General features: G+C 46.4%; 2 protein-coding genes across 2 annotated transcripts; both read right to left on the bottom strand.

Annotated features, from left to right (window-relative positions):
• Positions 1-244: 244 nt before the first annotated feature.
• Positions 245-7631, bottom strand: LOC115115845 (synaptojanin-2-binding protein-like). Its single transcript, XM_065025912.1, has 4 exons — positions 7389-7631; positions 6141-6277; positions 5315-5410; positions 245-4177 (listed from the first exon to the last, which is right to left on the bottom strand). Exons 1-4 carry the CDS (start codon positions 7453-7455, stop codon positions 4025-4027), a joined length of 453 nt encoding a protein of 150 aa, XP_064881984.1. The 5' UTR covers positions 7456-7631; the 3' UTR covers positions 245-4024.
• Positions 7632-8402: 771 nt separating this feature from the next.
• On the bottom strand, positions 8403-14775 carry LOC115115839 (galectin-3-like). Its single transcript, XM_029644324.2, has 6 exons — positions 14630-14775; positions 14271-14285; positions 13413-14159; positions 12826-12914; positions 10100-10274; positions 8403-9612 (listed from the first exon to the last, which is right to left on the bottom strand). Exons 2-6 carry the CDS (start codon positions 14280-14282, stop codon positions 9457-9459), a joined length of 1179 nt encoding a protein of 392 aa, XP_029500184.1. The 5' UTR covers positions 14283-14285; positions 14630-14775; the 3' UTR covers positions 8403-9456.
• Between the last annotated feature and the right edge of the window lie 11629 nt (positions 14776-26404).

Genomic DNA, 26404 nt, shown 5'->3' with positions numbered 1-26404 from the left:
AGTCAAGTGTCCCAATAGCCTGGGCCAACCAGAGGCCTATATACAGAATGATTATATAGCCTATACATCAATTGGCTCCAACTCAGCGGCTGGCTAGGAACCCAGTTGGGTGTCCCGACTCCAGGCTCGTTTCCAAGGAGACGCTTGAACAGTCTAAAATGTACATGACAATGATTCACGCTGGTGCACGACGCCAATCCAACAAGACCCCCGATCATCATGAAACAGACATTACTCCAAGTGCAACTGTCCTGAGCTCTCTTTATTGGCATTCATAGGATAATATAAAATGTACTTATTTTTGCTTCATACAAGGTCAGTAGGGTGACGACACACACCTATATACAGATTATACAAAATACATGGAATGTAAATGTTAAACATCGACCATGATTGAGTACCAAATGGCACCCTATTCTCTACATAGGACTCTGGTCAAAAGTAGTGCACTACTTAGGGAATAGGGTGACAAAAAAAAATAATAAAATGATTTATACACAATCCACCCCTCTATTACAGTGATTGGATGAGCTGCAGGACTGCTAAACATCCACTAGGTGGCAGCATCGGACCTTTAGGATTAAATTAATGGCTCCATAAGGCTTTCAAAACAGCATCAAACGGTCTGTTTTTAAAGTCATATTTGTTTGAAAGTCACATTTTGTTTTCTTTCTTTGCAAACAATAGTAAAGTAGATAAAGCGATAAATGTCCCTTTTTCCATAAAAACTATTCTCTTACTGCTGTTAAATGTGTAAGTGATGCACACCACATGGATTAGATTAACAGATAACACCAGCCTCAATGTGAACCTGGAAACATTTAAAATAACATTTCTCTTTTAGGGACACACATTAGTGACATAGTCCAGACAGATATAAAAACATGTCTCTCCTACTTTACAACATGGACAGCGTAACCGTCATCACTGTACATTCTAATGAGACGCCTGATTTATATAGTAGCCTGATGATGCCAGTTTGTGCCATCATGTCAACTCCTTGTCAACACGCCAAACAGTTTGTCTTGATAGGGACAGCAGTGGAGTAGGCAAGAGCACAAACAGATCTGAGACCAGGCTATAGAATGAGACAACAGATCTGAGACCAGGCTATAGAATGAGACTGCAGATCTGAGACCAGGCTATAGAATGAGACAGCAGATCTGAGACCAGGCTATAGAATGAGACAGCAGATCTGAGACCAGGCCATAGGAGGAGACAGCAGATCTGAGACCAGGCTATAGGAGGAGACAGCAGATCTGAGACCAGGCTATAGGAGGAGACAGCATATCTGAGACCAGGCTATAGGAGGAGACAGCAGATCTTAGACCAGGCTATAGGAGGAGACAGCAGATCTGAGACCAGGCTATAGGAGGAGACAACAGATCTGAGACCAGGCTATAGAATGAGACAGCAGATCTGAGACCAGGCTATAGGAGGAGACAGCAGATCTGAGACCAGGCTATAGGAGGAGAAAGCAGATCTGAGACCAGGCTATAGGAGGAGACAACAGATCTTAGACCAGGCTATAGGAGGAGACAGCAGATCTGAGACCAGGCTATAGGAGGAGAAAGCAGATCTGAGACCAGGCTATAGGAGGAGACAGCAGATCTTAGACCAGGCTATAGGAGGAGACAGCAGATCTGAGACCAGGCTATAGGAGGAGACAGCAGATCTGAGACCAGGCTACTATGTTAACAACACATCACTGATTCAACATCCATCACGAGCCTCAATGTGACTAGTCTGAACCACCTCTCAACCTCAAACTCAAATGTTATCTTTACACATATAGAGCTACTCAATCTGAAATGATTCTGGTACAATTAGAGACATTTTAACCACAGGAGGGACAAAACATAAACATAAGAATGATGAAATCAAAACACATAGCTAATTTGCATCTGTACAGACGGACAAATCAAAACACATAGCTAATTTGCATATGTACAGACAGACAAATCAAAACACAAAGCTAATTTGCATCTGTACAGACGGACAAATCAAAACACAGGGTACCAGTGAGTTCTCAGCCTACTGGCTCACCAAAAAAAAAACAGATCAGCCATTCAGTTACAAAGGCTACTCTGAGTGACTGAACACAACATGGCCTTTCAGTTTCCAAAAACACCCTGTAAGAACAGGAAACTGGTGAGCAGGCAGGCCCCTTGAGTGAGTCAGGCTCAACCTCTGCCTAGAAACTCTACAAATAAATCTCTATCCTGACAGAGAACGATATCTTTGGGATAAATAAGCTTTTTAGGTCAGCCAAGTCCTTCTGTCTGAGGAGCACAGCTCTGCCCAGCAGAGGGAATGCCATGCGCACATCTTTTTAATTTATTTGTACAATTACAAAGTTCTCATTATCTAGTCGGTGTTATACCTGTAGCAAGAAAGTAAAGTTTAGCATTTTGGTAATCACAAAAAAATATATGTATATACAGTACCAGTCAAAAGCTTGAACACACCTACTCATTACAGGGTTTTTCTTTATTTGGACTATTTTCTACATTGTAGAATAATAGTGAAGACATCAGAACTATGAAATAACACACATGGAATCATGTCGTTACCAAACATTTCTTGATTATTTTTTTTTTTAATAAACTTAAATCAACATACATTTTATATTTGAGATTCTTCAAAGTAGTCACCCTTTGCCTTGATGACAGCTTTGCACCCTCTTGGCATTCTCTCAACCAATACGGTAGGGGTGGGTACACAGAAGAGAGCCCTATTTGGTAAAAGACCAAGTCCACATTATGGCAAGAACAGCTCAAATAAGCAAAGAGAAACAACAGTCCATCATTAATTTAAGACATGAATGTCAGTCAATCTGGAAAACTTCAAGAACTTTGAAAGTTTCAAATGCAGTCGCAAAAACCAACGAGCTCTATGATGAAACTGGCTCCCATGAGGACCGCCACAGGAAAGGAAGACCCAGAGTTACCTCTGCTGCAGAGGATAAATTCATTAGAGTTACCAGCCTCAGAAATGGCAGCCCAAATAAATGCTTCACAGAGTTCAAGTAACAGACACATCTCAACATCAACTGTTCAGAGGAGACTGCGTGAATCAGGCCTTCATGGTCGAATTGCTGCAAAGAAACCACTACTAAAGGACACCAATAAGAAGAAGAGACTTGCTTGGGCCAAGAAACACAAGCAATGGATATTAGACCAACCGCCGTGTCTTTGTGAGATGCAGAGTAGGTGAACGGATGATCTCCGTATGTGTGGTTCCCACCGTGAAGCATGGAGGAGGAGGAGGTGTGATGGTGCTTTGCTGATGACCCTATTTTTTTTTGACTCAAAGGCACACTTAACCAGCATGGCTACCACAGCATTCTGCAGCGATACGCCATCTCATCTGGTTTGCGCTTAGTGGGACTATCATTTGCTTTTCATCAGGACAATGACCCAACACACCTTCAGGCTGCGTAAGGGCTATTTGACCAAGAAGGAGAGTGATGGTGCGGCATCAGATGACCTGGTCTCCACAATCACCCGACCTCAATCAACCCAATTGAGATGGTTTGGGATGTGAAGGAAAAGCAGCCAACAAGTGCTCAGCATATGTGGGAACTCCTTCAAGACTGATGGAAAAGCATTCCAGGTTAAGCTAGTTGAGAGAATGTCAAGAGTGTGCAAAGCTGACAAGGCAAAGGGTGACTACTTTGAAGAATATAAAATATATTTTGATTGGTTTAACACTTTTTTGGTTACTACATGATTCCATATGTGACATTTCATAGTTTTGATTTCTTCACTATTATTCTACAATGTAGAAAATAGTAAAAATAAAGAAAAAAACCCTTGAATGAGTAGATGAGTTCAAACTTTTCACTGGTGCTGTATATTTTCTCTTTGGGGGGGGGCTTCAACAAAGTGTTCAGTCCTAGGTTTTGGGGGGCTTCAACAAAGTGTTCAGTCCTAGGTTTTTTTTGGGGGGGGGGGCTTCAACAAAGTGTTCAGTCCTAGGTTTTGCCTTTAAAAATGCATTGGAGGAGAAAGATACATAGGGTTTAAAAATGCCTCCTCAGTTGTGGTTGGAAGCGCATGAAGAGGACAGTAACGGCTGCAGCAGCTCCCAGGACAGCCACAAGTATTCCCAAGGAGGAGACAGACGAGCCCCCGTCAGGTCTGGAACTGGGGGGACCATTCATGGCCATGGTGGGCTGTTGGGAAAGAGGGACTACTTCACTGGCAACAAAGTGACATGTTACAACACATCCCAGTGTGTTCAGTAGGCACGAAAAGTGAAACGGGGAAAGGTAGGTGCTATCTGCAAAACGCTTTGCTACAATGTTCCCTAATGAATACGACCAAACCTGCCGAAGATGTTGGTTGATTTTTTTAATGTATATATTTAACCAGGCAAGTCAGTTAAGAACAAATTCTTATTTTCAATGACGGCCTACCGGGGTTAACTGCCTGTTCAGGGGCAGAACGACAGATTTGTACCTTGTCAGCTCGGGGGTTTGAACTTGCAACCTTCCGGTTACTAGTCCAGCGCTCTAACCACTAGGCTACCCTGCCGCCTCCACTCTAACCACTAGGCTACCCTGCCGCCTCTACACTCTAACCACTAGGCTACCCTGCCGCCTCTACACTCTAACCACTAGGCTACCCTGCCGCCTCTACACTCTAACCACTAGGCTACCCTGCCGCCTCTACACTCTAACCACTAGGCTACCCTGCCGCCTCTACACTCTAACCACTAGGCTACCCTGCCGCCTCTACACTCTAACCACTAGGCTACCCTGCCGCCTCTACACTCTAACCACTAGGCTACCCTGCCGCCTCTACACTCTAACCACTAGGCTACCCTGCCGCCTCTACACTCTAACCACTAGGCTACCCTGCCGCCCCTACACTCTAACCACTAGGCTACCCTGCCGCCCCTACACTCTAACCACTAGGCTACCCTGCCGCCCCTACACTCTAACCACTAGGCTACCCTGCCGCCCCTACACTCTAACCACCAGGCTACCCTGCCGCCCCTACACTCTAACCACCAAGCTACCCTGCCGCCCCTACACTCTAACCACCAGGCTACCCTGCCGCCCCACCACTCTAACCACTAGGCTACCCTGCCGCCCCACCACTCTAACCACTAGGCTACCCTGCCGCCCCACCACTCTAACCACTAGGCTACCCTGCCGCCCCTACACTCTAACCACTAGGCTACCCTGCCGCCCCACCACTCTAACCACTAGGCTACCCTGCCCCCCCTACACTCTAACCACTAGGCTACCCTGCCGCCCCAGGCGGATTGAGAAGGTCCAGACGAGTGAAAACGGACCCCCACTCACCCTCTGCTGTACGCGTAGCTGCACGTCCTCTCCTGCTGACCTGAAGAGCTCCACAGCAGCACTGTGTGACAGGTTCTCCAGCTTGTGGCCATTTATCTACATAAAGACAAAACAGAGCTTAATACATACTAATGTGATCAAACACTAGACCTAAAGTAGACTGTACCACGATAAGTTCATTTAGGATCTCCCTTCCAGAGATAAGACTGGAGTCTTCTGCAGTAGATGGCTAAAACCTCAAGCATAATACACATTTTCCCCAGATAGACTATTTGATTAATTTATTTATTGATTCAAACATCACATTCCTCCTCCTAACCACTCTGCTCCCCAAGCTAGTCCACTAGTCGGCTCTCTAGCGGTTGAGCTAGTGGGGGAGAGGTTTTCTGCTCCCCAAACTAGTCGGCTCTCTAGCGGTTGAGCTAGTGGGGGAGAGGTTTTCTGCTCCCCAAGCTAGTCCACTAGTCGGCTAGTCTAGTGGGGGAGAGGTTTTCTGCTCCCCACTAGTCGGCTCTCTAGCGGTTGAGCTAGTGGGGGAGAGGTTTTCTGCTCCCCAAACTAGTCGGCTCTCTAGCGGTTGAGCTAGTGGGGGAGAGGTTTTCTGCTCCCCAAGCTAGTCCACTAGTCGGCTCTCTAGCGGTTGAGCTAGTGGGGGAGAGGTTTTCTGCTCCCCAAGCTAGTCCACTAGTCGGCTCTCTAGCGGTTGAGCTAGTGGGGGAGAGGTTTTCTGCTCCCCAAACTAGTCGGCTCTCTAGCGGTTGAGCTAGTGGGGGAGAGGTTTTCTGCTTGACAAACTCAAAAATTGAAAGTCCATCTTTATCTTTACCGCCAATATCTTGTCTCCTTCTTGTAATCTTCCATCCAATGCTGCAGCTCCATTCTGTTTGATTTTGGCCACATAGATCCCACTGTCATTCAGAACATACTGCTGGTCCAGACCTCCCACGATGTTAAACCCCAGACCTGGAGAGAGAGAGAGAGAGAGAGAGAGAGAGAGGCAGTGAGTGAGTGAGTGGGTGTGTGAGAGAGAGAGAGAGAGAGAGTGAGAGGGGAGGAGGGGGGGAGAGAGAGAGGCAGTGAGTGAGAGAGAGCGAGAGGCAGTGAGTGAGAGAGAGAAAGGGGGGTAGAGAGAGAGGGGTGGAGAGAGAGGGGAGAAGAGAGTGAAGAGAGAGGGGGGAGAAGAGAGTGAAGAGAGAGGGGGAGAAGAGAGGGAAGAGAGAGGGGGGGAGAAGAGAGGGAAGCGAGAGAGAGAGGGGGGGAACAGTACAGTAAGTGAAAGTGAAACAGCCTACTGATAACTGTCTGGATATTCAAAGAAGGAGAGGCCATAGAGAAATATAAAGCATTCTAATTCTATGGGGAAGGCAATGTAACTATGGTAATGCAGCCAGTAGTATATGTTGCAGACAGGTCCGGAGAGATGTGGACTAGAGGTCGACCTCTAGAGTGGACTGAATGGGAAGTCTGCCGATTAGAATGTTGGCATCTATTTGGGACAAAGTACAATCATAACCACTCCAATAATAGCCTATAAAAATGCAGTCATGCTTCTTGTCATGTCGTAAAGTCATGTCATAAATAATGTCGTAAAATAATGTCATAAAACTTGTGAACAAATGGTTCTGAGACAAAGATTTGCCAAGTACACACACTATTTTTTTTCACGGCTAAAATCTTAAAACTTTAAATATTGGTAGGAGAGGTAGCTAATACTACTGTACAGGGATCGGATTGTCACTTCTGATTAGCTGAGAAATGCTATTGCGACAACATTGAATGAGTAGAGGCTATCAGTTAACTAACATTAGCTAACTAGTTGCTAGCTCGATTCTCATTTGGCTCAGTGAACTACAGGTGGAAAACTCAATATCGGTGGCGTTCAAGTTGCAACCTATTTGCAATGACCAGATTAGATACCAAGTTGACAAAAGTTTAATTTTAAAAAAAGACAGCCAGCTGAGCTAGCTAGCAAGCAACAGCTTATGAGCTAGCTACCTAGTTAGCCAGGCCATCAGTTTGCAAGCTAGCTAGCTAGGTAGCTGTCAGGAGATGAGACTGAAAGCTATTTTCTTACCTTGTGGTCCTCTTTTCAACTGTATACCCAGCACTGTAGGCGCAGTATACTTTGCTGACCCGTTCATGATGTAAGGAAATCCCAAAGGACAAGCTAAATAGCTGTTTTTTGGGGAGGGGGGGTAGTTATAAATGTGAAGGTGAACTCATGCAGGAGTTGTGTGTGTGTGTGTCTCTGCTGCCTGCCTCGTCCTCTTCCTGCAGTTTGCTGCCCTCTGATGGACTACAACAACTACACTTCCCAGACGGGTCATCAATCTACTGCTCTTAACTTATCATGACTTTTGATTGAACCAAACAGAAATGTTTCTATCGGTCAAGTGCAAACAGGAAACAGAGGTTTCCAAAAGTGCAATGCAAGTGAGTTATGTACTATAGCCACCACTCCTAACACACACACAGTGTATTTTTGGCACACCAGAATGACACGCTGCGTGGTGTGTACGTTGGATTTATTTAAGGTATGCGTCAAACTATATGCGTAACGAAGGCTTTGACAGAAAGGGTAGCAGAAGGTGAATGTTGAACATGTGTTGCACAGATATCCAGATGATGCTGCGTACTAATTGTGCGCATTGACCCTGTGTCCCGAAGCGCAAGAAAAGGAAAAACAGCTTGTCAACCAGTGGTTCTCAACCTGGGATGTAATTCACTAGGAACCAAACAGAACCAAAAGGACAAAACGGGGCGGGACCTAACTGAATTTGTCCAATAGAAACTAGTTTTCATTTGCAAAACGTTTTCCATTTGGAGTGAACGATTTCCATTGCAAAACGTTTAGGACTAATGATTACACCCCTGGCCTATCCACAGGGCGTATTCCTTATGAATGAATGCTCATTAGAATATCACAAGGCATAACGATCAGCGCTCAAGGTTTCCCCCGGTACAGATCTAGGAACAGCTTCTCCTTCCCGACTCCATTAATGGGTCAAATCCACAAACTGACCCAAGATCAGCGTCTAGGCAGTTTCTGAAAAAGAAACCACTGATAGATAACTAGTCATAGAATGTATCAGCTCTCTTCATTCTTTATTGACAAAACTTCATTTTGAAAATAATACTTAAGTCTTTGGTAAACATCTACAAAGTGATACATTGATTTAGCTACAGACAGTTTACATTTCATTTGAGCTGCAGATCTGACTACTTCATAACATTTAACGGACCTTTAAATTAACGGACCTTTAAAAATCGGCGAGACCTAGAGGATTAATACTGTAAAATGTCTAAACATGTTTGTTATGATCTTAGCTAAATGAACCCTAGACCAGTTTACAGTCCACAGAGGCTCTCTCTCTATCCTTCTAGTCCATGTCCATTCAGCCTTGCAGACAGCATTGCAATAGAATAAAGTGTTTCAAAGCAAAAGCTACACGGATGTTCAGTCCATTGGTTACACACACAACATGCATCATAACCCTGAAAGGCTCATTTGTAATTATAGACATACAAAAACAATATACAGTCTACTTTGCTGCCGTCATGACAACATTGTGAAATGCTAAAAGGACACGCCCCCTTTTGTCCTTGAGACATTTCATGCAGAATAAATATGGTTACGTTCCCTAGAACTGCCGTTAAAAAGCAGATATCTCCTTCTCCGATACTGTTACATAGCCTAGTTCCTTGTCCTCATTTGTATAGATTACTACCACGTTTTAAATGACACAGTCAAATAATTAGATCTCTTTTTTTACCTATAGCCTACAGGACATGCTGTGTAGGGCTTTTCACACCACGGAGCTAAACCCGAGCCGGGCCTGGTTACTCATCTGCCACAGCTGCTGGAACCATGCTAGCTAGCACAGTTTGGTTCAGCACGGTAGTGTGAAAAGAGGTATGTGAGCTACACCACCCCCCCATCCAGATCATTGGCCACAGTGTCAGTCAGGTGAAGTGAACTGGACTTTACATCCCAAATGGCACCCAATTCCCTATGTAGTGCACTACTTTTGACCAGAACCCTATATGGCACCCTATTCCCTATGTAGTGCACTACTTTTTTTTGACAAGAGCCTATCGGAATAGGGTGCCATTTGGGACTGGGCGGTAGTCTCTCTGGAGTGTTAGATCATGCTTGGGGCCACGCTGTAGAGAGTGACATCCCCCACCACACGTAGCAGGGTGACGTCCTCAAACCCTCCGGCTCTGTGCTCATACTCCAGACAATGGTTCCCGTCCACGGCTACTTTAAACGAGTCCTCTTCCACTAGCACCTTCAGCTGCAGGGGGGGACAGTCACAATAACAACTCAGAAATCAAATAACATTTGTGTTCAAATATGAAAAATGTATTAGAAATTGTCATTAATTTACAGTACAGGTAAGTGATTATCTGTAGTTGAGGTCACAGTACATCATCTATATAAGTAATGTCACTACTTTATTTTTAATGGTTGACATTCTCTACCCACATAACAACACCAGGGGACCCCATCCCTGCTCAATACTGTACCTCAAAACACCAGAGGACCTCAACCCTGCTCAATACTGTACCTCAAAACACCAGGGGACCCCAACCCTGCTCAATACTGTACCTCAAAACACCAGGGGACCCCAACCCTGCTCAATACTGTACCTCAAAACACCAGGGGACCCCAACCCTGCTCAATACTGTACTTCAAAACACCAGGGGACCCCAACCCTGCTCAATACTGTACCTCAAAACACCAGGGGACCCCAAACCTGCTCTGCCCCAACCCTACTGTACCTCAAAACGTTGTCCAGGAACGAAGGGGAAGCCTCCATCTCTCTCCTCTGGACCCCAACATCCATCCAGGTGGGAGTTACGGACAACCTGTTGTTCATAGAAACGAGGGTTGAGGTGGAATACAACCTCTTCATCGTCCTCCTCATCCTCCTCTTTTAAAAAGTCAACATGGAACCTGGAATAAAAAAAACAAACTGTTTTAATTTATCATCACCAATATACATAAAGACCATGCATTTGACTATAGATAAGGAGTATGAATGGATATACAGGGCCTTAGGAAAGTATTCAGACCCCTTGACATTTTCCACATTTTGATATACATTACAGCCTTATTCTAAAACAGATTAAATATTTTTTGGCCCCCTCATCAATCTACACACAATACCCGATAATGATAAAGCAAAAACAGGTTTTAGACATTTTAGCTAATTTATCAAATAAATTAAACTGAAATATCACATTTACATGAGTATTCAGACCCTTTACTCAGTACTTTGTTGAAGCACCTTTGGCAGCGATTACAGCCAAGTCTTCTTGGGTATGATGCTGCAAGCTTGGCACACCTGTATTTGGGGAGTTTCTCCCATTCTTCTCTGCAGATCCTCTCAAGCTCTGTCAGGTTGAATGGGGAGCGTTGCTGGACAGCTATTTTAGGTCTTTCCAGAGATGTTTGATCAGGTTCAAGTCCGGACCCTGGCTGGGCCACTCAAAGACATTCAGAGACTTGTCCCGAAGCCGCTCCTGCGTTGTCTTGCCAGTGTGCTTAGGATCGTTGTCCTGTTGGAAGGTGAACCTTCGCCCCAGTCTGAGGTCCTGAGTGCTCTGGAGCAGGTTTTCATCAAGGATCTCTCTACACTTTGCTCTGTTCCTCTTTGCCTTGATCCTGACAAGTCGCCCAGTCCCTGCCGCTGAAAAACATCCCCACAGCATGATGCTGCCACCACCATGTTTCACCGTGGGTATGGTGCCAGGTTTCCTCCAGACGTGACGCTTGGCATTGAGGCCAAAGAGTTCAATCTTGGTTTAATCAGACCAGAGAATCTTGTTTCTCATGGTCTGAAAGTCTTTAGGTGCCTTTTGGCAAACTCCAAGCAGGCCGTCATGTGCTTTTTACTGAGGAGTGGCTTCCGTCTGGCCACTCTACCATAAAGACATAATTGGTGGGGTGCTGCAGAGATGGTTGTCCTTCTGGAAGGTTCTCCAATCTCCACAGAGGAACTCTGGAGCTCTGTCAGAGTGACCATCGGGTTGTCTCGGAGCTGTACGGACAATTCCTTTGACCTCATGGCTTGGTTTTTGCACCAATAAATATAATTTACCACAGGTGGACTCCAATCAAGTATAAACATCTCAAGGATGATCAATGGACACAGGATGCATCTGCGCTCAATTCCGAGTCTCATAGCAAAGGGTCCGAATACTTATGTAAATAAGATATTTATGTTTTTTTTTATTTTTAATACATTTGCAAACATTTCCAAAAACCTGTTTTCACTTTGTCATTATGGGGTATTGTGATGTCATTATGGGATATTGTGATGTCATTATGGGATATTGTGATATTGTGATGTCATTATGGGATATTGTGATGTCATTATGGGATATTGTGATGTCATTATGGGGTATTGTGATGTCATTATGGGATATTGTGATGTCATTATGGGGTATTGTGATGTCATTATGGGATATTGTGATGTCATTATGGGATATTGTGATGTCATTATGGGGTATTGTGATGTCATTATGGGGTATTGTGATGTCATTATGGGATATTGTGATGTCATTATGGGATATTGTCATTATGGATGTCATTATGGGGTATTGTGATGTCATTATGGGATATTGTGATGTCATTATGGGGTATTGTGATGTCATTATGGGGTATTGTGATGTCATTATGGGATATTGTGATGTCATTATGGGATATTGTGATGTCATTATGGGGTATTGTGATGTCATTATGGGATATTGTGATGTCATTATGGGATATTGTGATGTCATTATGGGGTATTGTGATGTCATTATGGGATATTGTGATGTCATTATGGGATATTGTGATGTCATTATGGTGTATTGTGATGTCATTATGGGGTATTGTGATGTCATTATGGGATATTGTGATGTCATTATGGGATATTGTGATGTCATTATGGGGTATTGTGATGTCATTATGGGATATTGTGATGTCATTATGGGATATTGTGATGTCATTCTGGGATATTGTGATGTCATTATGGGGTATTGTGATGTCATTATGGGATATTGTGATGTCATTATGGGGTATTGTGATGTCATTATGGGATATTGTGATGTCATTATGGGATATTGTGATGTCATTATGGGGTATTGTGATGTCATTATGGGGTATTGTGATGTCATTATGGGATATTGTGATGTCATTATGGGGTATTGTGATGTCATTATGGGATATTGTGATGTCATTATGGGGTATTGTGATGTCGGATTGATGAGGATGTTTTTTTTTATTGAATCCATTTTAGAATAAGGCTGTAACGTAACAAAACATGGAAATAGTCAAGATGTCTGAATACTTGCTGAAGGCGCTGTACATAAAGACCATGCTTTTGATAAGGTAAGGTGTATGAATGAATGTGCAAATGAATGAATGAATGGATAAATGCACAAACAAATGAACAGATAAATGAATGGATTAATTCATTAATGGATGGATGGATGAATGAATGGTGTGTGTGAGTACCTACCTTTCTCCTCCAACAATGGGTTCCCCTACAATGGTGATCAACAGCCTGGACATGATGCCAGCATGGAGAGGCAGTTCGTACGGCACCGGCTGAAACAGACGTTATATTTACATGACATGTCGTCGTCATCAGATGCACTACCGGAAGTGTCTCAGGAATAATACAATAACAGGTGTAAACTGTCTTATCAACATATCTAATGTAAAAGTGCACATTTTAAAAGATACCACAGTACTTCACCCCAATTACTGCACTGGAAAAGCACCATATAAATCCAATCGATTGTTATTATTAGTTACCACGTCCAGAGTGGTCAGTAGTGACACTAAAACGTAGCCCTCAGACCAATATAATGCTATTGCAGTATCTAGAATATCAACAGCATTCCCCCCCAGCCCTGCAGCAAATCCCTAGCCTGATCCACCATCCTGACCATTGCACTCAGTGTAAGCTGGTGAGATCGGGATGGTCACACAAGGCTAGAAACCCCTCCAAAGAGCCACACTGTCTGTACAGGGAAGCAGAGGATAGAAATGCACCAGGAAGGAAGCAAATGTGTAGCGTTTTAAAATCATGTATTTACTCACCAACATGCCTCCTGGAGCTGCCGATCCCCCGTATGGTCCCATGGGACCTGGACCGAAAGAGCCAGGGTGACCGGGCTGGGGAGGGAAAACTCCACCGCCCCCAGGACTCCATGATCCAGGGGGGATTGGAGGGAAGGCCCCACCAGGGAACCCAGGGAAGGTGCCTCCTCCAGGGGGGAAGGCAGCTCCTGGACCTCCAGGCCCATACATCCCCCCACCAGGCTGGGCTCCTGGGTAAGGCACGTTAGGGTAGGGTCCTGGGGGTGCTCCAGGGCTAGTCTGGAAGGGTTCAGATGGGTACTGCATTGGGCCTCCAGGGAAATGACCGGGGGTCCCACCAGGGGGGAACTGTCCAGGGAACTGTCCCGGTGCTCCGGGTCCGGCTGGGTACTGTCCCGGCGCTCCGGGCCCGGCTGGGTACTGTCCCGGTGCTCCGGGCCCGGCTGGGTACTGTCCCGGTACCCCTGGTCCGGGCGGGAACCCACCGGGGGCAGAGGGAGCTCCAGGATACTGCCCTGGGGCTCCGGGACCAGAAGAGAAGGGCCCTTGACTTCCAGGGAACTGCCCTGGGGCCCCTGGACCAGACTGTGGCCCCCCAGGGAATCCCCCAGGAGCAGAGGGCTGTGTTGGGGCTCCAGGAGCTGCACCAGGCCATCCTGGGTTAGTGGGAGGAGGAGGGGCGGTTGGGTTGGGGTTACTCGCTTTCTCAGCTTGGCCCGGGACATCGTCCGCTATGGCATCTGCCAGCTGCATACCAGAAAGGAACTTTCATTGGTACCATGATCGTCACCAACACATTTACCAGCTTAAATAAAAAGTATACATTGATGATAAACTTGATTGATAAAAATAACTCACCGAGAAATCCATGTCCTGAAAGGTAATGGGGGTAATATAAAGTTGTTAGGTCTGAAGCTAACCATAGACCATCACTTGACATATAACAGGCTGAAGTAGCTAGTTAGCTGGCTAGCTATCACAAGCTACCTAGCTATAAGCTTTTTATTCAACTGGATGGATTACAGGCTGGTTAGTGTTGCACACATACAGAAAGCTAGAAGCTAGCGGCGTGGCTAGTGGCTCGATGTACACTTACGTAGTTAACTAGCTAGCAAACACTAGCTAGCTAGCTGATTAGACATATTTATAATGTTCAACGATCAAAGTACAATCAAGACATGTTTTAAAAGTACGGTAGCTAGATTATTCAACGTTACCTCGACAAAAGAGGGACGTCTTTCAACAAATCCTAAAGTTAGATACAAAAAGAATGTACCAGGTTGAGATTAAAAATACTGTACAAAACTCCTGAAAGCAAGTGCACAGTCTGCACACGCCTCGAATATGACGTCAACGGGTGGAACCAAATGGGTGCGTTCCAGAGTCACATGCATTTTCTTGAATTTAAGCGAGTCAGCAATTGAAGATTACCGCAGAGTAAAAAAAAAAATTTTTAAAGAATAAAATAAGTAAATCTACCTTTTTCCCCCTCAACTTTATATGAGTAAAACTCAATTAGTACAGTATGAATTGATGCGAAAATATGTCAATTGAAAGACTGCCTATTTGCGTGGTGCGGTATACTGTTTTGTTCGCTGGAGATCATGTGTTTCAGTAAACTTGGCTTCATAGTCATGGTTATCAACTGTACCGCAGAAATGGAACCTAAATCACAGAATATAGATGTTGTGGTGGCAGCTGCAGAGATGTACGAGATTTTACTGCAGATGAGGTGTGTTGAATGATAGTGTTCCGTAGTGATGTGCGGATTGACTCATAACTCGCCGATTAGCAGGGGCGGGCGGCTTTAGGGCCAGTAATATTGTGTGGATGACATGGCGGGTTGAATAAAGAGAAAACTATACCTTAAAAAATCCAGCAATGAATAATTATTGTGCATTTTATATCTGTAGCCTACATTGAGGTTTTTCTTGAACTATTTTAGGTTATCTGGCAATGGTGCATAAGCTTTAGAGCCAAACTGTAAACGCTCCAAATACGACATTCGCCAAATGGGAAGAACAAATTAACATCGATCCACGGACGCTAAAGTGGCAATGTCGGAGATGAATTCAATCAGAGAAAAGCTGCGAAATGCAGAGAATGAAAATAAAGAGAAGGCAGGCCCAGAAAAGTAATGTTTGGAAAAGAGCATTAGTGAGGTCGGACATTGATGTTGGGCGATTAGGCCTGGCTTGCAGTCTGCATAACAATTAATTCCAAAGGTGTTTGATGGGGTTGAGGTCAGGGCTCTGTGCAGCCCAGTCAAGTTCTTCCACACTGATGTCGACAAACCATTTCTGTATGGACCTCGCTTTGTGCACGGGGGCATTGTCATGCTGAAACAGGAAAGGGTCTTCCCCAAACTGTTGCTACAAAGTTGGAAGCACAGAATTGTCTAGAATGTCATTGTATGCTGTAGCGTTAAGATTTCCCTTCACTGGAACTAAGGGGCCCGAACCATGAAAAACAGCCCCAGACATTTATTCCTCCTCCACCAAACTTTACAGTTGGCACTATGTATTCGGGCAAGTAGCGTTCTCCTGGCATCAGCCAAACCCAGATTTGTCTGTCAGACTGCCAGATGGTGAAGTGTGGTTCATCACTCCAGAGAACGTGTTTCCACTGCTCCAGAGTCCAATGGCGGCGAGCTTTACACCACTCCAGCCCAATGCTTGGCATTGCACATGGTGATCTTAGGCTTGTGTGCGGCTGCTCTGCCATGGAAATCCATTACATGAAGCTCCTGATGAACCGTTATTGTGCTGACGTTGCTTCCTGAGGCAGTTTGGAATGCGGTAGTGAGTGTTGCAACAGAGGACAGATGATTTTTACGAGCTACGCACTTCAGCACTTGGCGAAACCGTTCTGTGAGCTTGTGTGGCCTACCACTTCGTGGCTGAGCCGTTGTTGCTCCTAGACATTTCCACTTCACGATAACAGCACTTACAGTTGGCCGGGGCAGTTCTAGCAGGGCAGTATTCTGACCATTTGACTTGTTGGAAAGGTGGCATCCTATGACGGAGCCATGTTGAAAGTCACTGAGCTCTTCAGTAAGGGCCATTCTACAGCCAATGTCTGTCTATGGAGATTGCATGGCTGTGCGCTCGGTTTTATACACCTGTCAGCAACGGATGTGGCTGAAATAGCCCGAATCCACTCATTTTGAAGGGGTGTCCACATACTTTTGTATGTTGTGTGTCACATTGAATTGATTTAAGACATGCCTATAGTTGGGTTTTAGTTTGACCCACAGAGATTTCATCTCGTCTGTTTTTTTGTCAGGATGTAAACCCGAGCAACAGGTGATGTACGCCGGAAACAAAAACTAACTGGTGCAAACTGTCCAGTGGACCAAAAGTTAGTGTTTTTAACCGTTTCTGTCATCTTTTGGAGCTCATTATTACCTGGATGTATCTGTATGTATTACTAGTTTATTATTGTTACTAGTTAATTGCTATTATGTGATTCCATCCTACAGTCTAGTACTCTATTATGTGATTCCATCCTACAGTCTAGTACTCTATTATGTGATTCCATCCTACAGTCTAGTACTCTATTATGTGATTCCATCCTACAGTCTAGTACTCTATTATGTGATTCCATCCTACAGTCTAGTACTCTATTATGTGATTCCATCCTACAGTCTAGTACTCTATTATGTGATTCCATCCTACAGTCTAGTACTCTATTATGTGATTCCATCCTACAGTCTAGTACTCTATTATGTGATTCCATCCTACAGTCTAGTACTCTATTATGTGATTCCATCCTACAGTCTAGTACTCTATTATGTGATTCCATCCTACAGTCTAGTACTCTATTATGTGATTACATCCTACAGTCTAGTACTCTATTATGTGATTCCATCCTACAGTCTAGTACTCTATTATGTGATTCCATCCTACAGTCTAGTACTCTATTATGTGATTCCATCCTACAGTCTAGTACTCTATTATGTGATTCCATCCTACAGTCTAGTACTCTATTATGTGATTCCATCCTACAGTCTAGTACTCTATTATGTGATTCCATCCTACAGTCTAGTACTCTATTATGTGATTCCATCCTACAGTCTAGTACTCTATTATGTGATTCCATCCTACAGTCTAGTACTCTATTATGTGATTCCATCCTACAGTCTAGTACTCTATTATGTGATTCCATCCTACAGTCTAGTACTCTATTATGTGATTACATCCTACAGTCTAGTACTCTATTATGTGATTACATCCTACAGTCTAGTACTCTATTATGTGATTCCATCCTACAGTCTAGTACTCTATTATGTGATTCCATCCTACAGTCTAGTACTCTATTATTATGTGATTCCATCCTACAGTCTAGTACTCTATTATGTGATTCCATATTATGTGATTCCATCCTACAGTCTAGTACTCTATTATGTGATTCCATCCTACAGTCTAGTACTCTATTATGTGATTCCATCCTACAGTCTAGTACTCTATTATGTGATTCCATCCTACAGTCTAGTACTCTATTATGTGATTCCATCCTACAGTCTAGTACTCTATTATGTGATTCCATCCTACAGTCTAGTACTCTATTATGTGATTCCATCCTACAGTCTAGTACTCTATTATGTGATTCCATCCTACAGTCTAGTACTCTATTATGTGATTCCATCCTACAGTCTAGTACTCTATTATGTGATTCCATCCTACAGTCTAGTACTCTATTATGTGATTCCATCCTACAGTCTAGTACTCTATTATGTGATTCCATCCTACAGTCTAGTACTCTATTATGTGATTCCATCCTACAGTCTAGTACTCTATTATGTGATTCCATCCTACAGTCTAGTACTCTATTATGTGATTCCATCCTACAGTCTAGTACTCTATTATGTGATTCCATCCTACAGTCTAGTACTCTATTATGTGATTCCATCCTACAGTCTAGTACTCTATTATGTGATTCCATCCTACAGTCTAGTACTCTATTATGTGATTCCATCCTACAGTCTAGTACTCTATTATGTGATTCCATCCTACAGTCTAGTACTCTATTATGTGATTACATCCTACAGTCTAGTACTCTATTATGTGATTCCATCCTACAGTCTAGTACTCTATTATGTGATTACATCCTACAGTCTAGTACTCTATTATGTGATTACATCCTACAGTGTAGTTGTGCTGCCATCCTGTTAGAAGGTAACAGATTATTTTATTACAATGGTTAAATTGGATTTACATTGTGTTCAATGGTGTTATTTGCCCCCTAGTGGCGCTTTCTGGTACATAGAAAGACGACGCAAACGGGAAGTTCAGAATTTGTTTTGCACGCATAGAAGCAGCTACAAAGAACGCTACGGTGCAGGTCTTTCAATGTAGTTATTTCTTGTCACGCTTCAGCCTTGGAAAAATATTTGTTTGTAAGTTCGATTCAAGCATTTAGCTAATGATGATAATCTTGTTATTGATAGAGTTTCTTACATATCAATGTTGGTTGCATTTACTCACAAATTGCAATGCCTTTAATGTATGTCGTTAGCTGTATTACTTTGCTCATGCGTCATGCAAACGAATAGTAAAATATACAATACTGTAGTTTTGTTACTGTTTCTAGTGTAATATGCTTTGTTATTCTACATAGATGGTTATACATTATTAGAGTAATGAAAGGAGCAATTACCATATGGTTAACAATTAGCTATATGGTTTGGCATCATGCCAGATGCATGGTACCTTAGCGCGTGCTTTGTATTTATGCAACTTCAAATGTTTAATGTACAGCTACAGTATGTCGGTGTGAATTGAACACTAAAGTATATTCTTTTCTGTATTTTGCAGTTTCACAACATAAACGTTTTCAATATATTCATTCAAGAAAAGACACGCCTTGGGAGTTTTATTGAAGACTTAGTTGTTAGCTATCTGTCTAGTTTTGCATGGGAACGCAACTCAAGGGCAGAATAGTAGTACTCTATTACGTGATTACATCCTACAGTCTAGTACTCTATTACGTGATTACATCCTACAGTCTAGTACTCTATTACGTGATTACATCCTACAGTCTAGTACTCTATTATGTGATTCCATCCTACAGTCTAGTACACTATTACGTGATTACCCAACAACGTCTCCTCCTTCCCCCAACAACGTGGGGGGGACGGGTCCTCTGAAGGAGAGAGGAGGGGACAGGTCCTCTGAAGGAGACAGGAGAGGACTGGTCCTCTGAAGGAGACAGGAGAGGACAGGTTCTCTGAAGGAGACAGGAGAGGACAGGTCCTCTGAAGGAGACAGGAGAGGACAGGTCCTCTGAAGGAGAGAGGAGAGGACAGGTCCTCTGAAGGAGACAGGAGAGGACAGGTCCTCTGAAGGAGACAGGAGAGGACAGGTCCTCTGAAGGAGACAGGAGAGGACAGGTCCTCTGAAGGAGACAGGAGACAGGAGAGGACAGGTCCTCTGAAGGAGACAGGAGAGGACAGGTTCTCTGAAGGAGACAGGAGAGGACAGGTCCTCTGAAGGAGACAGGAGAGGACAGGTCCTCTGAAGGAGAGAGGAGAGGACAGGTCCTCTGAAGGAGACAGGAGAGGACAGGTCCTCTGAAGGAGACAGGAGAGGACAGGTCCTCTGAAGGAGACAGGAGACAGGAGAGGACAGGTCCTCTGAAGGAGACAGGAGAGGACGGGTCCTCTGAAGGAGACAGGAGAGGATCAGGTCTTCTGAAGGAGAGAGGAGAGGACAGGTCCTCTGAAGGAGACAGGAGAGGACAGGTCCTCTGAAGGAGAGAGGAGAGGACAGGTCCTCTGAAGGAGAGAGGAGAGGACAGGTCCTCTGAAGGAGACAGGAGAGGATCAGGTCCTCTGAAGGAGAGAGGAGAGGATCAGGTCCTCTGAAGGAGACAGGAGAGGATCAGGTCCTCTGAAGGAGACAGGAGAGGATCAGGTCCTCTGAAGGAGAGAGGAGAGGATCAGGTCCTCTGAAGGAGAGAGGAGAGGACGGGTCCTCTGAAGGAGACAGGAGACAGGAGAGGACAGGTCCTCTGAAGGAGAGGGGAGAGGACAGGTCCTCTGAAGGAGAGAGGAGAGGACAGGTCCTCTGAAGGAGACAGGAGAGGATCAGGTCCTCTGAAGGAGACAGGAGAGGATCAGGTCCTCTGAAGGAGAGAGGAGAGGATCAGGTCCTCTGAAGGAGAGAGGAGAGGACGGGTCCTCTGAAGGAGACAGGAGAGGAGAGGACAGGTCCTCTGAAGGAGAGGGGAGAGGACAGGTCCTCTGAAGGAGAGAGGAGAGGACAGGTCCTCTGAAGGAGAGAGGAGAGGATCAGGTCCTCTGAAGGAGACAGGAGAGGACAGGTCCTCTGAAGGAGACAGGAGAGGATCAGGTCCTCTGAAGGAGACAGGAGAGGATCAGGTCCTCTGAAGGAGACAGGAGAGGATCAGGTCCTCTGAAGGAGACAGGCGAGGATCAGGTCCTCTGAAGGAGACAGGAGAGGATCAGGTCCTCTGAAGGAGAGAGGAGAGGATCAGGTCCTCTGAAGGAGAGAGGAGAGGATCAGGTCCTCTGAAGGAGACAGGACAGGATCAGGTCCTCTGAAGGAGACAGGAGAGGACAGGTCCTCTGAAGGAGAGAGGAGAGGACAGGTCCTCTGAAGGAGAGGGGAGAGGACAGGTCCTCTGAAGGAGAGAGGAGAGGACAGGTCCTCTGAAGGAGAGAGGAGAGGACAGGTCCTCTGAAGGAGACAGGAGAGGATCAGGTCCTCTGAAGGAGACAGGAGAGGATCAGGTCCTCTGAAGGAGACAGGAGAGGATCAGGTCCTCTGAAGGAGACAGGAGAGGACAGGTCCTCTGAAGGAGACAGGAGAGGATGGGGTAATCTCTAACAGCTTGTGGAGCTGACAGGTCCTCTGAAGGAGACAGGAGAGGATGGGGTAGTCTCTAACAGGGTGTGGAGCTGACAGGTCCTCTGAAGGAGAGGATGGGGTAGTCTCTAACAGGGTGTGGAGCTGACAGGTCCTCTGAAGGAGAGGATGGGGTAGTCTCTAACAGGGTGTGGAGCTGACAGGTCCTCTGAAGGAGAGGATGGGGTAGTCTCTAACAGGGTGTGGAGCTGACAGGTCCTCTGAAGGAGAGGATGGGGTAGTCTCTAACAGGGTGTGGAGCTGACAGGTCCTCTGAAGGAGAGGATGGGGTAATCTCTAACAGGGTGTGGAGCTGACAGGTCCTCTGAAGGAGAGGATGGGGTAGTCTCTAACAGGGTGTGGAGCTGACAGGTCCTCTGAAGGAGACAGGAGAGGATGGGGTAACAGGGTCTCTCCTCTGAACAGGAGAGGATGTGGAGCTGACAGGTCCTCTGAAGGAGAGGATGGGGTAGTCTCTAACAGGGTGTGGAGCTGACAGGTCCTCTGAAGGAGAGGATGGGGTAGTCTCTAACAGGGTGTGGAGCTGACAGGTCCTCTGAAGGAGACAGGAGAGGATGGGGTAGTCTCTAACAGGGTGTGGAGCTGACAGGTCCTCTGAAGGAGAGGATGGGGTAGTCTCTAACAGGGTGTGGAGCTGACAGGTCCTCTGAAGGAGAGGATGGGGTAGTCTCTAACAGGGTGTGGAGCTGACAGGTCCTCTGAAGGAGAGGATGGGGTAGTCTCTAACAGGGTGTGGAGCTGACAGGTCCTCTGAAGGAGAGGATGGGGTAGTCTCTAACAGGGTGTGGAGCTGACAGGTCCTCTGAAGGAGAGGATGGGGTAGTCTCTAACAGGGTGTGGAGCTGACAGGTCCTCTGAAGGAGAGGATGGGGTAGTCTCTAACAGGGTGTGGAGCTGACAGGTCCTCTGAAGGAGAGGATGGGGTAGTCTCTAACAGCTTGTGGAGCTGACAGGTCCTCTGAAGGAGAGGATGGGGTAGTCTCTAACAGGGTGTGGAGCTGACAGGTCCTCTGAAGGAGAGGATGGGGTAGTCTCTAACAGGGTGTGGAGCTGACAGGTCCTCTGAAGGAGAGGATGGGGTAGTCTCTCTAACAGGGTGTGGAGCTGACAGGTCCTCTGAAGGAGAGGATGGGGTAGTCTCTAACAGGGTGTGGAGCTGACAGGTCCTCTGAAGGAGAGGATGGGGTAGTCTCTAACAGGGTGTGGAGCTGACAGGTCCTCTGAAGGAGAGGATGGGGTAGTCTCTAACAGGGTGTGGAGCTGACAGGTCCTCTGAAGGAGAGGATGGGGTAGTCTCTAACAGGGTGTGGAGCTGACAGGTCCTCTAAAGGAGAGGATGGGGTAGTCTCTAACAGGGTGTGGAGCTGACAGGTCCTCTGAAGGAGACAGGAGAGGATGGGGTAGTCTCTAACAGGGTGTGGAGCTGACAGGTCCTCTGAAGGAGAGGATGGGGTAGTCTCTAACAGGGTGTGGAGCTGACAGGTCCTCTGAAGGAGAGGATGGGGTAGTCTCTAACAGGGTGTGGAGCTGACAGGTCCTCTGAAGGAGAGGATGGGGTAGTCTCTAACAGCTTGTGGAGCTGACAGGTCCTCTAAAGGAGAGGATGGGGTAGTCTCTAACAGGGTGTGGAGCTGACAGGTCCTCTGAAGGAGAGGATGGGGTAGTCTCTAACAGGGTGTGGAGCTGACAGGTCCTCTGAAGGAGACAGGAGAGGACAGGTCCTCTGAAGGAGACAGGAGAGGACAGGTCCTCTGAAGGAGACAGGAGAGGACAGGTCCTCTGAAGGAGACAGGAGAGGACAGGTCCTCTGAAGGAGACAGGAGAGGACAGGTCCTCTGAAGGAGACAGGAGAGGACAGGTCCTCTGAAGGAGACAGGAGAGGACAGGTCCTCTGAAGGAGAGAGGAGAGGACAGGTCCTCTGAAGGAGACAGGAGAGGACAGGTCCTCTGAAGGAGAGAGGAGAGGACAGGTCCTCTGAAGGAGAGAGGAGAGGACAGGTCCTCTGAAGGAGACAGGAGAGGACAGGTCCTCTGAAGGAGAGAGGAGAGGACAGGTCCTCTGAAGGAGAGAGGAGAGGACAGGTCCTCTGAAGGAGACAGGAGAGGATCAGGTCCTCTGAAGGAGAGAGGAGAGGATCAGGTCCTCTGAAGGAGACAGGAGAGGATCAGGTCCTCTGAAGGAGACAGGAGAGGACAGGTCCTCTGAAGGAGACAGGAGAGGACAGGTCCTCTGAAGGAGACAGGAGAGGACAGGTCCTCTGAAGGAGAGAGGAGAGGACAGGTCCTCTGAAGGAGAGAGAGAGGACAGGTCCTCTGAAGGAGACAGGAGAGGAGAGGATCAGGTCCTCTGGTCCTCTGAAGGAGACAGGAGAGGATCAGGTCCTCTGAAGGAGACAGAGAGGATCAGGTCCTCTGAAGGAGAGAGGAGAGGATCAGGTCCTCTGAAGGAGAGGAGAGGACAGGTCCTCTGAAGGAGACAGGAGAGGACAGGTCCTCTGAAGGAGACAGGAGAGGATCAGGTCCTCTGAAGGAGAGAGGAGAGGACAGGTCCTCTGAAGGAGAGAGGAGAGGACAGGTCCTCTGAAGGAGAGAGGAGAGGACAGGTCCTCTGAAGGAGAGAGGAGAGGACAGGTCCTCTGAAGGAGACAGGAGAGGATCAGGTCCTCTGAAGGAGACAGGAGAGGATCAGGTCCTCTGAAGGAGAGAGGAGAGGATCAGGTCCTCTGAAGGAGAGAGGAGAGGACGGGTCCTCTGAAGGAGACAGGAGAGGACAGGTCCTCTGAAGGAGAAGGGAGAGGACAGGTCCTCTGAAGGAGAGAGGAGAGGACAGGTCCTCTGAAGGAGACAGGAGAGGATCAGGTCCTCTGAAGGAGACAGGAGAGGACAGGTCCTCTGAAGGAGACAGGAGAGGATCAGGTCCTCTGAAGGAGACAGGAGAGGATCAGGTCCTCTGAAGGAGAGAGGAGAGGACAGGTCCTCTGAAGGAGACAGGAGAGGATCAGGTCCTCTGAAGGAGACAGGAGAGGATCAGGTCCTCTGAAGGAGAGAGGAGAGGATCAGGTCCTCTGAAGGAGACAGGACAGGATCAGGTCCTCTGAAGGAGACAGGAGAGGATCAGGTCCTCTGAAGGAGAGAGGAGAGGATCAGGTCCTCTGAAGGAGAGAGGAGAGGACAGGTCCTCTGAAGGAGAGGGGAGAGGACAGGTCCTCTGAAGGAGAGAGGAGAGGACAGGTCCTCTGAAGGAGACAGGAGAGGACAGGTCCTCTGAAGGAGACAGGAGAGGATCAGGTCCTCTGAAGGAGACAGGAGAGGATCAGGTCCTCTGAAGGAGACAGGAGAGGATCAGGTCCTCTGAAGGAGACAGGAGAGGACAGGTCCTCTGAAGGAGACAGGAGAGGATGGGGTAATCTCTAACAGCTTGTGGAGCTGACAGGTCCTCTGAAGGAGACAGGAGAGGATGGGGTAGTCTCTAACAGCTTGTGGAGCTGACAGGTCCTCTAAAGGAGAGGATGGGGTAATCTCTAACAGCTTGTGGAGCTGACAGGTCCTCTGAAGGAGACAGGAGAGGATGGGGTAGTCTCTAACAGCTTGTGGAGCTGACAGGTCCTCTGAAGGAGAGGATGGGGTAGTCTCTAACAGGGTGTGGAGCTGACAGGTCCTCTGAAGGAGAGGATGGGGTAGTCTCTAACAGGGTGTGGAGCTGACAGGTCCTCTGAAGGAGAGGATGGGGTAATCTCTAACAGGGTGTGGAGCTGACAGGTCCTCTGAAGGAGAGGATGGGGTAGTCTCTAACAGGGTGTGGAGCTGACAGGTCCTCTGAAGGAGAGGATGGGGTAGTCTCTAACAGGGTGTGGAGCTGACAGGTCCTCTGAAGGAGAAGAATAAAGATGAAAAGTCAAATCAAAGGAGTCAAATTCTGATGAACTGTATATTGATTCAGTGACACAGAACAGTCAGACATCACAAACAGAGTAAGACATTGAGATAGGAGCACAGAGCTCAAGTTCAAACAAGTCTGATTGGTTAGGGTGGTGAATCGGACAGACTGATTGGTTAGGGTGGTGAATCGGACAGTCTGATTGGTTAGGGTGGTGAATCGGACAGTCTGATTGGTTAGGGTGGTGAATCGGACAGTCTGATTGGTTAGGGTGGTGAATCGGACAGTCTGATTGGTTAGGGTGGTGAATCGGACAGTCTGATTGGTTAGGGTGGTGAATCGGACAGTCTGATTGGTTAGGGTGGTGAACAGCTCACAGTAAAAGGCACATACATGTACTTAAAAAAAAATGCAAATACAAGGAAAGTGACATGTTGGACTTTTTATATTGACACTGGATTACGTGCAGTGCTAGGTTGTAAAGAGACGGACCTCATCAGGCTAGTGTTATCAGGGACCGCATTGGTGGAGAATGGACCTCATCAGGCTAGTGTTATCAGGGACCACATTGGTGGAGAATGGACCTCATCAGGCTAGTGTTATCAGGGACCTCATCAGGCTAGTGTTATCAGGGACCTCATCAGGCTAGTGTTATCAGGGACCTCATCAGGCTAGTGTTATCAGGGACCTCATCAGGCTAGTGTTATCAGGGACCGCATCGGTGGAGAATGGACCTCATCAGGCTAGTGTTATCAGGGACCTCATCAGGCTAGTGTTATCAGGGACCTCATCAGGCTAGTGTTATCAGGGACCGCATTGGTGGAGAATGGACCTCATCAGGCTAGTGTTATCAGGGACCTCATCAGGCTAGTGTTATCAGGGACCTCATCAGGCTAGTGTTATCAGGGACCGCATCAGGCTAGTGTTATCAGGGACCTCATCAGGCTAGTGTTATCAGGGACCTCATCAGGCTAGTGTTATCAGGGACCGCATCAGGCTAGTGTTATCAGGGACCGCATCAGGCTAGTGTTATCAGGGACCTCATCAGGCTAGTGTTATCAGAGACCACATTGGTGGAGAATGGACCTCATCAGGCTAGTGTTATCAGGGACCTCATCAGGCTAGTGTTATCAGGGACCTCATCTGTGGAGAATGGACCTCATCAGGCTAGTGTTATCAGAGACCACATCGGTGGAGAATGGACCTCATCAGGCTAGTGTTATCAG

This window comes from Oncorhynchus nerka, linkage group LG12 (assembly GCF_034236695.1).
Source record: "Oncorhynchus nerka isolate Pitt River linkage group LG12, Oner_Uvic_2.0, whole genome shotgun sequence".
NCBI lineage: Eukaryota > Metazoa > Chordata > Actinopteri > Salmoniformes > Salmonidae > Oncorhynchus > Oncorhynchus nerka.
This window is presented reverse-complemented; position numbering and strand designations above follow the sequence as displayed.